General features: G+C 37.7%; 1 protein-coding gene across 2 annotated transcripts in view; it reads left to right on the top strand.

The window, feature by feature from the left end:
• The first annotated feature begins 1082 nt into the window (after nt 1-1082).
• LOC108711604 (chromaffin granule amine transporter) overlaps nt 1083-17048 on the top strand; it is a 28307-nt gene continuing 12341 nt past the window's right edge. Inside the window, exons 1-2 of one of the 2 annotated variants that reach the window (XM_041587006.1) lie at nt 1083-1290; nt 16883-17012. In XM_041587006.1, coding sequence (XP_041442940.1) covers nt 16898-17012 — 115 coding nt within the window. In that variant the 5' untranslated portion in view covers nt 1083-1290; nt 16883-16897. Of the gene's footprint in view, nt 1291-5640; nt 5855-16882; nt 17013-17048 lie in introns of those variants that run through there. The other variant, XM_018253491.2, reaches the window with a different exon arrangement.

The raw sequence follows: 17048 nt of genomic DNA, 5'->3' as shown, positions 1-17048 counted from the left end.
TCTTATCATTCGCCGGTGTTTTGCAGATGATTCACACAGCTCAGTTAGAAATTAAGCCCTATTCCAATTTCCTGTACCAGTTCTACGGCTGTTTGCTTATCGTTACACCAGGAAATCTGCTTCCTCTTGTGCCGCTCTTTGTCTGAAAGTGGTGAAACAGAGTTTGTAAAAATAAAACATTCACATCCCAGCCTGTAATGCAGAATTAATTGATGACCTCCCGTGATGATTATAATGAATATTCCTGTTTTCTAATTCCTGTTCAAATGTTCTGTTTAAGTTACTATCAGGGTTATTAATTTTATAGTCCTATCCTTTTTTCTACACATTTTAGGAGGTTGAGTGAATCTGTCCCGTTTCGCTTTGCTGGAAAATTTGTGAAACTGATAAAAAAAATTGGCGGAAAATTGCATTGAAGTCAATGGGCATCGATTTCTTTTTAATGTACGACAACTTTTTACGCGCACGACAATTTTCCTTGATTCAAATGCATTAAAGTCAATGGCATTTTTTTGCTGAAAAAAATTTGCCGCAATTTCGTGAAAAAATTCACCGATGGAGAAATATGGAATTTTGCCATACATCCATGGTTTCCGAAAATGTCTTCATCATTATTGATAACATCACAAACAAAAAATAGGAGTCTTCTAAACCAGCCTAATATAGGAGGAGATGGTGATGTTACATTGAGGTTCTCAAAAAACACCGGCGAATGATAAGAGGCTTGCATCTTATGTATTTATTGATTTCATTTTCCAGTATACCAAGCTAGAATAAGTGTCCATGACCAGTCTGTAACCAACCCTGTTTAGTGACATTATGACAATCAACACATCCGTTTGTAGCATGAACTAGACTGAAGGTATCTCTAAAACCCAAAATTCAAAGGTCTATTTGACCACCACCTTGTTACCATTGGAAGACAGCCCAATAAACCTCATGAGCTAGAAATCTATTAATGATACTGAACAGTTAATGTTTTTATTCAAATTATAAAGACAAGCTCATTAAGAAACACCTGATGAGATTGATTAGCTTATTTAAACAATAAGGCTGCAATCAGTAGTGATGCTGTTCCTGAGCAACATGTAAGTTGCGATTGTAGCCACGTTGCTCCAAAGCTAATGGGGAGACACAGAAATTAGTAACCTTGCCTTGTTGAAGTTCAGGGTGAACTTGGTCATGAGGGATTAGCTGGCCGTGTGGACAGGGCAATGACAACAGCCAGAAGAAACCATACATTACAGAATGAGCATGATATGAAAGTTGAGGGACAGCGCAAGTGTCTAGGTGAGACCATATGACAGCTCTTCAATTCAATTTTTCCATATGGTGTGTGTTTTTTAAAAATAATACCAGGCAAAGCTTTGTGACCTGCTTTGGTCCTATGTAAAAAACATCAAGGTACTTTCATAGTAATTGAAATGTTTTGGGTCGAAACAGGAATCTTGTAAATAAGAAAAGCTGAAAAAATTGTAGAACATTCTCAAGTTGTGGCCTAGGACTTGCAGGACACAATTTATTAAGGCAGGTAAACAGAAAAGCAGTCTGGACCTTCCAGCTAGTCAGCCATTATAGTACTAGGTTATGATGATACCTCTCATGTCCCACAGTAAAGGTAAATTCAGGAAACTGGGGGAAGTAGCTGCAATATTGCTATTTTACACTTCGGACATTTTGTTGACCACACTGGAATAGATTCAGGGGCAGATTTACTAAAGAGCAAAGTGGCTAACGCTAGCGACTTTTCACCAGCATTGCCACCCGCAGGCACAGGCACCAATTCTCTAGGGAACGGGATCGTCGTCATTTGCACTCTATCATCAGGCGACTTTTCGATCTGGTGAACAGACAGACGTTACTCTGCAAATTCACTAAAATGTGGATTTTAATGAAGTCAGCTCTTTTGCCAGAGTTACCTTCACCACCTCAGACCAGGTGAAGTGCTATGAAGCAGCTAGATCTTCCTCAACCTTCTGTCACTTACATCATATCCTGTGTGCTAAAAAATGTCAACCTTTTTTTAAGCAGGATTGGCTGCAAAAGTCGTAACTTACTTTTTTGGGTACACACATTTAATTACATATGGAACATTCATTTTACAGTGGGCTCATATGTAGGGCATTATATCAATTCTCTTGTCTTTATTAAGGTTCCCTGGACATGTGTAATATAAACCAGTAACTTAAACCATTTGCAGCAACATTTATAATAAAGATCTCCATACAACTTTTATTTTCTCGCCCTACGCAAATTGTCCTGATCACAAGATCACCAGCAAAGTTTCGCTAGGCACAAATGAATGGTAGCGCATCTTCGCTATAAAATGCTCGCACAGCCGAAGTAACACTAGCAAAAAGTCGCCAGTGTTCGACTCCCAGGATGAAACTATGAGTACCTTAGCGAATTAGCGTATTTGTGGCGTATTTGCACCTGGCGAAGTGGTGCGATGGGTGAATCTGCCCCCATGTCTCCGGGATAAAAGCACCCTGTGTGCCTTAGACCTAAGGAAACATCATTTAGAACAGACTTCAAATTGTAGTTGGCCTTCTAATTCTGCTTTGTATGAGAACAACAGCAAAGCACGGGCAACAAAATGTCCTATATGTCTGTCCCTTAGGCCAGAGTTATCCTGGGACAGCAATTTTTACCCACAGTGCATCTGGCCGCCCCCAAGAGTAACTTCTGCTGCTACTGTTAGAACTTCCAGGATGGAGTGGCACATAACAGGATGTTGGTGTACCTAAATGAATGAAGTGCAAAGGACCAAGCATCTGGTTACACAAGGAACTCCAGAGCCCTTTATTTAACACCTGCTTAGGACAGGCATTAATAAAAGTGCTACCTTGTGGGTGTGGGTACTGCACTCTGCTCTTTGCCCCAGGCCCAAGCATTAAGTATAGTGCATGCTGTAGGAACAAGTGTATCAGTGTGCTTTTGTAAAGCCTAACAGTACAAACCAAAGTCTTTGCCAAGATTGATTCCCACCATGTGCCCTCCGGTGACCTGCAGCAGTGGAGGCTCAGACTGAAGGTTATTTCATCATCATCATTCATCATCATCATTTATTTATATAGCGCCTATAAAGCCTATTTTTTTCACCTACAAGCTCAACTTGAATGTCAATTACGGTGAGAATTTGGATGAATATTTATTTGCTGTCCTATATTTCCTTGAAACTATGGCTGAATTGTCTACTGTGTAACCTTGTTATAATCTAAAGGGCCAAAATGACTAAATGACCACTTGGCCGTTAAAGGAAAACTATAATAAAGGAAAACAATGTAGGTCTCTATAAAAGGATATTGCATAAAACAACTCATATGTAAAACCCCGGTTCATGTAAGTAAAACTTTTTCATAATAATATACTTTTCTAATAGTATGTGCCATTGGGTAATCATACATAGAAAATTGGCATTTTAAAAAATAAGTACCGACCCCTGGGATCCTACGATTCACTGTACTCACAAACATACCATACTTGTTAGGTCACACGAGCCAATTAACAGACAGAGTGGTGTCTTTTGCTTCCTCACTTCTTCCTGTTACAGTTAGAGTTGAAGTATTTCTGGTCAGGTGATCTCTGAGGCAGCACACAGACCATCACAAAATGGTGGTTCAAGGCAAGAGATGTAAAAGGGCAATATTTACTTAAATATATAGACCAGTTTGGCAAGATTCTTTAAAATGCCACTTAATATAATGTAAACTATCTGTTGCTTAAGTGTTCATTTTGGGGGTATAGTTTTCCTTTAAGCTAAAAAGTCCGACAACTACTTCCAAAGAATAAAGACGCCCTTATATCAGTACTCCAGCCTACTATATCCTCAGTCTGTCCCAGTCCTGAATGAAAGATGCATGTTCAGTGCAGCCTCTGGACTTCAAGGGAAGTGGTTGTATAAGAAAGTACTTATTTTGCTGCTCTGTAGAATGACTTCTATGTACAAAATTTTGTTCTATAAAATGGCATATGCCACATGCCTGAGGGCCAAGCTTGCATTTGTCAATGTCACATTGATTAAAATACAGATAATGCTCTTAGCAACTGAGACATAGCACACTTTAAAGCAATTTAACCCTCTTTTTGCAGAGATTTAAAGGGTAACTATCAGGGCTAAAATGTTTCCCCCCATCGGAGGTGCCAGCTCCTACAACATGCACTCCAGTTGAGGGAAACAATACTATTTGTATTAAAAAAGCTCCCAATGTGAGCGGCCATGTTTTCTCACATGCATGAGCATACTTGGCAACCTGGGACCTACAGTAAAGCTTATTTTGCCTGCGTGTGTCCCAGATTGTTTGTCTGGGGCATAGTGCTTACTAGGAAGAATTGCATTGTTTTATCCAGTGAAGGGTCTATTAGCCAGCACCTCCCTGGAGACAATTTTGCCCCAAATTTTATTTGTCATAGTAAATTTTCACGCGCTAATTTAATTTAAATCACAACGGTTGCACAAGGCTTAGTAACCCATAACAACCAACAAGCAGGTGCCATTTACTGGTTACCTATTTAAAAGAAAAGATCATAACTGATTCCTAATGGTACTTGACCAGTTAACTGTTCTGAAAATTGCTCCAAAGCCAGAATTTTGCTTTATTTAGGAGTAGGTTATTGGTTCCCTCCCAATCCCAACCCAAGAACTGAAGGGAAGAACAAACATTTCTAACTGTAACTTTAGTCTAAAACTAAATATTCCTTTCATGTATTTCATGTTTCCTTCCACAATTACTCCCCTCGTCTGATTCCCCATCTCATGTCCTAGCCTCTCCTTCTCCAATTCATTTTTTCACTTCAACCCTCCCTCTTACAGTTGGCTTTTTTCTTCCTTGATTCTTGTCTCCCTCTTTATTAGTTCCTCTCTATGACTTTACTCTATGCTCTCAAATTTTCACTGCCACCCTCGTCTCATCTTTTCTGCTCTCCCCTCCTTCCTTTTTTCTTAAAAATGTTTTCAACACTGCATCTACTTTTTTTTCTACTCTCCACCCCTTTCTGCCATGTCATTCTCTTCTGTCCTCTTTATCCTAGTGGCCTCCTCTACATCTTTTTTCTACCTTGTATTCCCTCCACCCTTCTTAGCCCATTCTATTTGTGTTTTCCCTTTTTTTTTCTGGTCTCATTTTCCACAATGTTCTCCTATTCTCTACTATATATTTTCGATTTTTTTTCTCCACTCTATATATCTGCTCTGTTACTACTTTCCTGATATCTTTGTCCTACCACACCCTTCTGTTCTCTTCTTCCACCTTTTCCATTTCATATCCAATTTACTTGCTTTGTCCATTCATTTTTGCTCTCCTTCCCCTGTACTGCAGCCTATTCTTTAAGTTTCCCTTCTAGTTTCTCTGCAAATTTTGCACAATCATGGTGGAAAATGTATTTAAGACAATGAAAAATGCAGGATCTTAGAACATCCCAGGCAATAAAGCCTCTGACTCTTATGTTTTCCCTGTATTGGTACGTTCTCATCCCCCCTTCTCCTACCTCATCTCCATAAAAAGACTTTCCCAGATATTTGCCTTTATGACCCATAGGCAACAGAACAAGCACACGTCAAACTGCCCCAGGCAACCAAAATAAGCAAACAGGCTGACCAGGAAATGACTGTCCTTATATCCATGCTCAGAGTGAACAGTGTTTTGATGACTGAGATAAACCTTGATGGATAGCAGGCAGAATTCAGCCTTATTAACCCCCCACTCCTAATGACGCAGACACTGAGCTTGAGGGCCAAATCTGGACAGTTTGCAATTAAATGTTTATTGGACAGTCTATCTCCATCCTGTCTGCTATAAGATACAAACAAGCCTCTCTATGCTGAAGAACATTATTGCAGCCAGGTGATCACAAGGTAAGGTTTATGGCTGTGCCATTCTCTTTCATGGGGATTTGTAGTTCAAACAGGGCACCCACTACAGAGGGGTGGCATACTGCCCAGCACAGCAATTTTCAGATTAAGTCAATTTATATTCAGATTAATTTATTCATATCATAGTCATTTTATTAGTTTGCTGCTTTTATTTGCAAAAAGTGGCTGTTCACTTTTAAATGTATAAAGTTATATTCTGACACAATGTGCAATCGTTCTTTATTTTTCATTATGTGTGTTTTTTAATTACTTAGCAACCCTCCAGTTCGAAATTTCAGCAACTATTTGGTTGCTAGGGTTCATATTATCCTAGCAATCAGGCACTGATGTATCATGTCACCAATTTCTTTCTATAACTCATGTTACAATCATACCCTTTAGTTTGTAAGCTCTTTGGAGCAGGGCATTCTAATCCTGTTCTTTTCACTGTAAACTCTTATTTGCTTAACTGTCGTAAGATCCTTGTTTGCTATAAATGAATTTGCTGGCTCTATATAAATAAATGATGATGAATGAGAGACTGGAATATGAATAGGGGAAGGTCTTAATAGAAAGGTAAGTAAAAATTAACAGTAACAATAAAATTGTAGCCTTATAGATTAATAGTTTTGGGTCAGTATCTCCCATTTGAATGTTGGAAAGAGGCAGAAGAAGAAGGCAAATATTTCAAAAACTATAAAAAGAAAAACATTGAAGGGGTGGTTACGCTCAAGTTAATTTTAGTATGTTATAGAATGGCCAATTCTAAGCAACTTTTCAATTGGTCTTCATTGTTTATTTTGAATTGTTTTTGAATGATTTGCCAGCTTTCCAGCTTTCAAATGGAGGTCACTGACCACGTCTAAAAACAAATGCTCTGTAAGGCTACAAATTTATTGTTATTGCTACTTTTTATTACTCGTCTTTCTATTCAGACCCTCCCCTATTAATATTCCATTTTCTCATACAAATTAATTCATGGTTCTTATGGTAGTTTGGACCCTAGCAACCAGATTGCTGACATCGCAAACTGGAGAGCTGCTGAATAAAAAGCTAAATAACTCAAAAACCACAAATAATAAAAAAATGAAAACCCAATTGCAAATTGTCTCAAAATATCACTCTCTACATCATACTAAAAGTTAACTCAAGTTTGAACAACCCCTTTAAGACCAATTGAAAAGTTGCTCAGAATAAGCCATTCTATAGCATACTAATTGTTTTTGATATTTGCTGATACTGATGGCTTGGCATGAAATTAAAAATGACCCTATGGTTAGAAAGAATTAACTGTATAAGAACTAGTCTATATGGGGTACAGATAAAGCTTGCATTCAGGCAAGGGTGGTTGATATCAATCAGTGATAGTGATGGGTGAATAAATTCAGCAGGTGCGAATTCACTGCGAATTTCTGTGTTTCACGAAACTGCAGTGAAAATTCGCCTGCAAAAAATCCATCCTGTCGAAAAAATTTGGGCACGCGTCAGAATTATTCAGACACCCATTCTCTTTAATGCATTTGGCCAAAATAGGCACGCGTATAACAATTGTCGCAGGTGCGTCAAAATATTTTTGACTTCAATGCGTTTTGATTTTTTTAGGCGAAGCAAAACGGGACAAATTCGCCCATCGCTAATCAGTTGCAGGCCAGCTACAGCAGATGTATATACTGAACCTATCATTTCAATCTATATTTTTATCCTTTATTTATATAGCAGTTACATATTCTGTGAACTTAAACAAGATTGTGATCATTCACATCAGTCCCTGACCCAGTGAAGCTGATGTTTTTGGAGCATAGAGGGAAACACATGAAGAACTTATAAACTTCTTGGAGACAGTACCTAGTCAGAATTGATCCATAAATCCCTGTGCTGCAAGGCAGTAGCATTAACCACTGATCTTTTCCCTCAGTGGGAGTCCCTGTGATACTATCTGTGATTTATGCCTTTTAGCTGGTTCTTGTCAGCAAACTGAAGATGCTAGAATTGCTAATTTATAATTCAAACAGCTCCAGTGCTGTATATCTGACACTCCAGTTTTTAGTCAATAAACATGTTATTGTCCCACACCATAGCCTTCTTCCCTGAACAGCTGGCTTGGCTGATGCACTTTATCTTTTTCTAAACAACCTGATAAAGCTCTCTCTCTTTATTGCAAGAACAAATAATGTAACAGCCACTCTTTATATTTTCATTGGTTGGATTTTAAAGGGGTAGTTCACCTTTAAGTTAACATTTAGGGTATTTATTTATCAAATTCCGAATTTATCTCAATAAGCTCAGACCAAATCCGCACAGGTTTTTTTGGGTTTTTATTAATACACTTTCCTGAAAATTTTGTTTGCGGGGAGAAAATCTGATTTTCACGATTTTTCATCTGATTTTCAAGTATTTTCGGATTTTTCACCCACAAAGTCCGAATTTTCCCTGAAAACTCCAAAAACTTCTGGGTATTGCCAAAAACCCAGCACACCTCAAAAAATCATTGGGACTTCTCCCATTGACTTATATGCAACCTCGACAGGTCTGAGATGCCAGATTTTCTGATTCTGACTTTTCCATCCTCGGGGTTTAATAAATTCCGGATTTTTTAAGGGGGTTATTTATCAAAGTCCGAATTTATCTCAATATTTTCTGAAAAAAACTCAGACCAAATCCGCACTGGGTTTTTGGGCTTATTTATTAATACACGTTCCTGAAAAATTTTATTGGGAAAAAATCCGAAAAAAATCTGATTTTTACGATTTTTCCAGATTTTTCATCCAATTTTCAAGATTTCTTAAGGATTTTTCATCTGATTTTCAGGTTTTTCATGAAAACTCTGAATTTTGTCCGACAACTTTGGGGTATTGCCAAAAACCCAGCGCACATCAAAAAATCATTGGGACTTCTCCCATTGACTTATATGCAACCTCGACAGGTCTGAGATGCCGGATTTTCTGATTCTGACTTTTCCATCCATCGGGGTTTAATCAATTCCGAAAAATTTGTGATTTTTTAAAAGTCCAATTTTATATTAAAAAAATCACAAATTTCTCGTGATTTTTGCATTCGGAGTTTAGTAAATAACCCCCCTTAGTATGTTATAGAATGGACAATTCTAATCAACTTTTCATATGATCTTCATTACTTATGTTTTATAGTTTTTGAATTATTCGTTTTTTTCTTCTGACTCTTTCCAGCTTTCAAATGGGGTCACTGACTCCACCTAAAAAACAATGCTCTGGAAAGCTATACATTTATTTATATTGCTACTTTTTATTACTCATCTTTCTATTCAGGCCTCTCCTATTACAGTCTTTTATTCAAATCAATGCATGGTTGCTAGGATAATTTAGAGCCTAGCAACCAATTTGCTGAAACTGCAAACTGGAGAGCTGCTGAATAAAAAGCTAACTCAAAAACTGCAAGTAATAAAAAATGTAAACCAAACTGTCTCAGAATATCACTCTCTACATCATACTAAAAATGATCTCAAAAGTGAACAACCCATTTAACTACTTCTGAAAGGGTATATACCAGTTACTTAGATACTTACACTCTACTTCACCTTGTATTAAATGGTTGTTTTAAGTTAATTTTAAACTGAGAAATGTAATATTCTTGTGTTAATATTCATGTGATAATATTTTAAGAGAAGGTTATAACCTTTATCTTTTATTGGAAATTCTAGGGCAGTACAGTAGTGAGCATTGCTGGGGCTCTATGTTTGTCTTCAACCTGGATACATTTGTATATTCTCCCCGTGTCTGTGTGTGTTTCCTCACACAGTCCAATAATGTACAGGCAGCTTAATTGGCTACTGATACAAATGACCATAGTGTTTGTGAAGTCATAGGGACCTTAGATTGTAAGCTCCACTGGGGCAGGGACTGATGTAAAGCACTGTGTAAATATGCTAGCCCTTTATAAATATGTACTGCCTATATATAAAGGATAATTATAATACAAGTTTTGGACCTGTTAACCAGAATACTTGGGACCTGGATAACGGATCTTTCCGTAATTTGGATCTTTATATCTTAAGTCTACTTAAAAATCATGTAAACATTAAAGAAACCCAATATGTTGGTATTACTTCCAGTAAGGATTAATTATATTTAAGTTTGGATCAAGTACAAGCCACTGTTTTATTATTACAGAGAAAAAGGAAATCATTTTAAAAAATGTTGATTATTTGGATAAAATGAAGTCTATAGGAGATGGCCTTTCCGTTATTCACAGCTTTCTAAAAAAGGGATCCTATAGTAGCTGTATAAAAGTTGCATTTGAAAGACATTTGGTTAGCCCCTAGCAGGACAGATCTGGTTTACAAAGAAGGCATTTTTATAAACAAACTATATGTTTTCACATGTAAAACCATGTTGTTTGTCTGTCTGAAAATTCTCATTTTAGGATCCTTATCTCCATTCAGATTTTATCTGCTGACCGAGTCTCTTGGAGGTATAAATAGATGTTTTTTCCAAGTAGGCATGCCCGATGAAAAATGGGAACTCCCTATCCCAAGGGATGATAGTGGAGTTGTGTGTATGTTGTCAAGAGTCTAAGGGTGTTATTTATCAAAGTCCGAATTTATCTCAATATTTTCTGCTACAAACTCAGATCAAATCCGCTGGGTTTTTTACGCTTATTATTATAAAATTTTCCCGAAAATTTGCTTTGTGGGAAAAAAAAAATATTTTCACAAATTTTTCAGACTTTTTCATCTGATTTTCACGATTTTAACGTTTTTTTTTCGCAATTTTCAACCGAAAACTTCTGGATGCTGCCCGAAACCCAGCGCACATCAAAAAATCATTGGGATTTTCCATCCTCAGCGTTTAATAAATTCCGAAAAATTCTACTTTTTGTAAGTCTGATTTTATATAAAAAAAAAAATCATTCGGAGTTTAGTAAATAACCCCCTAAGTCTTAGTCTAAGTCTTATTTATCATGATTCAAGTTTTTTTGTACTAAAACTCATAAATTCGAATTAGAGTTTAAAAAACATTAGAGATTTAATATTCACTAAAAATTCAGCATCTAAAAGCTGGCAAATTCATGTTCAAGTCAGTAGGAGTTGTTCTAAATGTAAGCAATTTTTTGCAATTAGAGTTTTTCAAATTTCATGAATTTATTTTGACAGTTGGTAGACCCATTGAAAAAGATGAGTAGAATATCAATACTAACTAAGTAGAAAAGTTTTGCACAACCATTGGGTGTTATGAGTGTTCAGTCTATAGTGGTTAGATATTTTGTTAAGTTGAAGGCCTTATAGGCCTGGGTGGAGGTACCTGACAATATAGTTATGGTATGTCCATGATTCCATTCATGGAACAAATCAAGTCATTGGTCAGCTGGTTTCCTTTTTTAGATGATCAGTGATAATGTGATCACCATCATCGTCAACTAGGGTTGCCACCTGGCTGGTATTTTACTGGCCTGGTTTTTGGTATTTATCAGTGTTAAATCCCAAAAATCAGTTTTGTTAAAAAGCAAAATAACTTGGCACATATTGGTAGCAGGCTTAGGCAGGGTTGAGCCAAGAAGTGGCCCATTATGCCTTTTGGAAGTTGATTATTGTGATCTGCAGAGTTGTAAGCAGGTTCAATTTGGAATTCAACTCATCTGCACCCATACACAGCAGGGTTCTTTTATTTAACTTGTTTATTTATGACTTGGGGTGCATTCTAAGTAATGTGTCAGTGTTTGGCTGTTTGCATATGATACAAGTCTATGTAGCTCAATACATTCCATGTAGAATGTGGCATCTTGCAGAAGGATCTAGAAAAATTGGAAACTGGCAGCTAAGTGGCAAATGAGATTCAATACTGATATATGTAAGCTCCCGGGTTGTAACTTACACACTTTATGAACTAATCTTTAACAGAGAAGGACCTATGGGCCCTTGTAAATCATAAACTTGACTTTAGCAAGTCATGTCAGTCAACAGTTGCAAGGACAAACATGGTTTTGAGCTGTATCAAAAGGGGCAAAGGTTCCTGGGAGGAGAGGGTAAGTCTTCCACTTTACAAAGCACTAATAAGGCCCCATTAAGTATATTCAGTGCTCAAATGTGAATTAGAGAGAGGTGCTTAAGGGGAGATATGATAACTATGTGTAAATATATAAGGGGATCATATAATAATCTCTCTAATGCTTTATTTACCAGTAGGTCTTTCCAGCTGACACCAGGGCACCCATTCCAATTAGAAGAAAGGTTTCATCTTAATATTCATAAAGGGTTTTTTCATACAGCGATAGCTGTGAAATTCTCTCCCTGAAGTGGTTGTAAAGGCAGATACATTAGATAGCTTTAAGAAGGGGTCAGATGCCTTTTTTAGCAAGTGAGGGAATAACAGGGCTACTGAATATAGCTCTTAGTACAGAGTTGATCCAAGGACTGGAGGAGGGAAGGACTTTCCCCCCTCTGAGGCCAATTAGAGAAGTTGCTGATGGTTTTTTGTCTTCATCTGGACCAACTAGCAGTTCAGAAGGTTTAACATAAATGATTGAATTTGATGGCCAAGTGTCTTTTTTTAACTTGTGTTACAACTAAGGTTGCCACCTGGCCAGTATTTTACCGGCCTGGCCAGTAAAAATGTTGCTTGATGCCAATGTTATTTATAGGGAAAACCACAAAAACATAGCAAGGCTGGTATTTTTTTTCCAGAAAAGGTAGCAACCCTAGTTACAACACAGACTGGTTAACATTTCACAGACTGATCTTGTGTACCCAGCTTAAGGCAATAGGTAAAGAGGGCATGACAACCATTAGCAAGATTCTCTAATTGGCCAATAAAACTTTGTTTTAGTCAGCTGGAAGCTGCTTTGTTTCACAATGTGTGACAATAGCATAGAGATAACACATTGCAAGTGTTACGTTGCTCTGTACTGGAAATATTGAATCTGGCAGTTTAGACAATTGTCACAAAAATTGCCTGTGGGCCTACTGTCCAAACACGACAATTACTTTGTAGTGATCATTGTCGTGATCACTAGTGAACAAAATAAATAGCCGTTGATCTAGAGACTTATAAGGAATGTATTGGTGGAAGTGGAAATTAGCTGGTTGGTAATTACTTTGGGTTGCTTGCTTGAATTCTAGCTCATTTTAATCACACTTTATTCATATCCCTTTATCAAACTAATTGTCTATGTGATTGCAGTATACAACAAAATGTATGTTATAAATAACATACAAAACTCCATTTAATGAAATTAATTTTAAACCTTTTCAGAAGACGATTAGACTTTAGTAGGTAGAGTTATACTGGATGAATGGCTTATCTAATGTTGCTTTACCCTGGAATGCTCTGGCTAAAATATAGACTACAAAGGGGCAAATTCACTAAGCTTCGTAGTTGCGCCAGCGTCCGCTTCGCCGCACTTGGCCGCACTTCACCAGGCGTATTTTCGCCAGCGCTATGCAAATTCACTAAAATCCGAAGTTGTGCTCAGGGGAAGCGTAAAATTGCGAAGTTGCGGTAGAGTTAATTCGCCAAGCAAAGCGAAGTTACGCTAGCGATGCTTAATTTGCATACGGCGCCAAATTCAAGTTACGATGGAGCTATATGTAGCAGCACTACACAAGCCTGGAAAACCTTCAAAACAGCAAATACAATTTTTATATTGCCCTACACATGTGCCCACTGTATAGTTAAGGTGCCATGAGTTAGGAAATGTAGGGGGGAAGGAGGGTAGCCCCAAAAATATTTTGATCTTTTTCAGCCTATCACCGATAAAAAATGAAAAAAAGCCAGCATTTTTTGGGACTTTTTTTGAAGCAATCACTATCTACTCTATTGCGCCTGGTCTGAGGTGGCGAAGGAAGTCTGGCGTAAAAGGTAGCGTTCAGAAAAATCCACACGTTAGTGAATTTGCGTAGTTATGTCCGTTGCGCAAATTCGCCAGGCGTAAGTAACACTAGCGAATTTACGCCAGTGTCCATTAGTGAATCGGCGAATTAACAAAAATGTGCTACGCTGGCGAATTAATGCTTCGTCGTTTAGTGAATTTGCCCTAAAGAGTGGTGATAAATGGAACATTTTCTAAATGGACCAGTGTTGTTAGTGGAGTACCGCAGGGCTCTGTACTAGGTCCTTTGCTTTTCAACTTGTTTATTAATGACCTGGAGGTGGCCATTGAAAGGACTGTTTCTATTTTTGCAGATGATACTAAATTGTGCAGAACTATAGGTTCCATGCAGGATGCTGCCACTTTGCAGAGTGATTTGTCTAAACTGGAAAAATGGGCAGCAAACTGGAAAATGAGGTTCAATGTTGATAAATGCAGGTTATGCACTTTGGCAAAAATAATATAAATGCAAGTTATACACTAAAGTGTGTTGGGTGTTCTAGGGTTTTTTGTAGATAACACGTTGTCTAATTCTGGGCAGTGTCATTCTGTGGCTACTAAAGCAAATAAAGTTTTGTCTTGCATAAAAAGGGGCATTAACTCAAGGGATGAAAACATAATTATGCCTCTTTATAGGTTCCTGGTGAGGCCTCATCTGGAGTATGCAGTTCAGTTTTGGACTCCAGTCCTTAAGAGGGATATAAATGAGCTGGAGAGAGTGCAGAGACTAAGTGCAACTAAACTGGTTAGAGGAATGGAAGACTTAAATTATGAGGGGAGACTGTCAAGGTTGGGGTTGTTTTCTCTGGAAAAAAGGCGCTTGCGAGGGGACATGATTACACTTTACATGTACATTAGAGGACATTATAGACAAATGGCAGGGGACCTTTTTACCCATAAAGTGGATCACCGTACCAGAGGCCACACCTTTAGACTAGAAGAAAAGAACTTTCATTTGAAGCAACGTAGGGGGTTCTTCACAGTCAGGACAGTGAGGTTGTGGAATGCACTGCCGGGTGATGTTGTGATGCTGATTCAGTTAATGACTATAAGAATGACTTGGATGATTTCTTGGACAGACATAATATCAAAGGCTATTGTGATACTATACTCTATAGTTACTATAGATATGGGTATATAGAATTTATGTGAAGGTATGGAGGGGTGTGTGTGTGTGGATGCTGGGTTTCATTTGGAGGGTTTGAACTTGGACTTTGTCTTTTTTTCAACCCATTTGAACTATGTAACTATGACAGCAAATGACTGAGAACACTTGATAAACATTTACTTCAAACCTCTATGCACTCCATTGGTGTTTTCAAACAGCTGTGTCCAATTGCACTTGCATCTGCTGTGAAACTGCCACATTCCATTTTTTTCTAATGAACATGTCAGTATCAGGCACGGATTTGGGAGAAGGTCACAAATGCCTGACCCTTATGCAGCATGCCACCCTCTACTTTGGTCTGGGGACTTGGTGGGAGATTGAGACACGATCTTCTGCCCACTCCACAGCATTTTCCAAGGTAGAAGCGGAGGCTTGTGAGCAGGCTTGGTAGTGGGACATGCATTGGAAGTCAAGTCCTTTTCATTGTTACTTTTCAGAACCATTACATCTCCCAAGCATTCACTAATGTGACTCCAAAAAGCCATGATATCAGGCTTCAAGGAGGAGCAACGATACAACAGACTGAAGCGCCAGTGTAAACAGTGTCTCATTAAAGGAGTGGTTTAACTTTAAGTTAACTTTTAGTATGTTATAGCATGGCCAATTCTAAGCAACTTTTCAATTGGTTCCTCTTTGTTTATTTTTATAGGTTTTTAATTACTTGCCTTCTTCTTTCAAGCTTTCAAATGGAGGTCTAAAAACAAATGCTCTGTAAAGCTACACATTATGGGGCACATTTACTAAGGGTCGAATATCGAGGGTTAATTAACCCTCGATATTCGACCGTCAAAGTAAAATCCTTCAACTTCAAATATCGCAGTCGAAGGATTTAGCGGTATTTGTTGATCGCACAATCTAAGGAATAATCATTCAATCGAACTATTAAATTCTTCGATTCGAACGATTCGAAGGATTTCAATCCATCAATCGAACGATTTTCTTTCGAGCAGAAATTGCCTAGAAAGCCTATGGGGACCTTCTCAAAAACCACAAATAATAAAAAATATATAACCAATTGAAAATTGTCACAGAATTTCATTCTCTACATCATACTAAGGGGGTTATTTATTAAAGTTCGAATGCCAATTATTTACTATAAAATCTGAATTTCTAATGGAAAAAAAACCTCACATTTTTCGAGATCTATTATACCCCAAGAATGGAAAAAGTCGGAATCCAAAAATCCGTCATCTCAGACCTGCCGAGTTTGTATATAAGTCAATGGTAGAGGTCCCTATCCTATTTGGAAGTTTCTGTGGTTTGCGCTTGAATTAGTCTGAAAATCTGACTATTTTGGACATTCAGGCAAAAATCCAAAAAATTTGGGTAAAAAGGTCCCCTGCTATTTGTCTATAATGTCCTCTAATGTACTTGTAAAGTGTAATCATGTCCCCTCGCAATCGCCTTTTTTCCAAAGAAACAAACCCCAACGCTGACAGTCTACATTCATAAGTCTTCCATCCCTCTAACCAGTTTAGATATAGCCCCAAAAAATCGAGCAAAAAAAAAAAAAAAAAAACTTAGAAAAAAACTGTAGGATTCGGAAAAAACTCAGAAAAAAATGTACGATTCGGAATTTTGTTAAATTTTTTCGTGTTTGTCCCCAATTCGATTAAATCATGCTTTTCTAATAATAAATAAGGTCCTAGGATTCTAGTTTGGTTGGACTTGTTTTATTAAAATACTCCGAAAAATTTGGATTTTGATAAATAAGGCCCTAAGAGTTAACTCAAAGGTGAACAATCCTTTTAATCTGTATCATGCCCCATTATCAAATGTGACATCATACGTAGCTGTAGGCTTTGTGCAGCAGCCAGGAGAGAAAATGTTCCTCAGAGGGACCTCAAAGGGGGATCTGGATTTAAACAAAATAATGTTGCTATACAAGTGAAAATGTAAAACTTATGGTATAGCGGCCCTTTAGCTTTGTGTTAGCCTCATGTATAAGTAAAACAATATGAATATCAGCAATTTGTAAAAGAAGTTAACCACAGACGTGTTGTTTTATATTTCATTTGTGTTAGGTTTCCCCTTTCACCATGATGGAATGTGCTCCTTGTAAATGGCTGAATGAGAAGAGGGAATCCCGGCAGCTAGTCCTTGTGGTGGTTTCTGTGGCTCTTCTCTTGGATAATATGCTTTTTACAGTTGTGGGTAAGTTGAACCTTAAAGGGGGTATAAAGGCAAAAA

The sequence above is a fragment of the Xenopus laevis genome, chromosome 3L, assembly GCF_017654675.1.
Source record: "Xenopus laevis strain J_2021 chromosome 3L, Xenopus_laevis_v10.1, whole genome shotgun sequence".
Classification (NCBI taxonomy): domain Eukaryota; kingdom Metazoa; phylum Chordata; class Amphibia; order Anura; family Pipidae; genus Xenopus; species Xenopus laevis.
The sequence above is the reverse complement of the archived record's forward strand: the minus strand, read 5'-3'. Positions and strand labels throughout refer to the sequence as shown.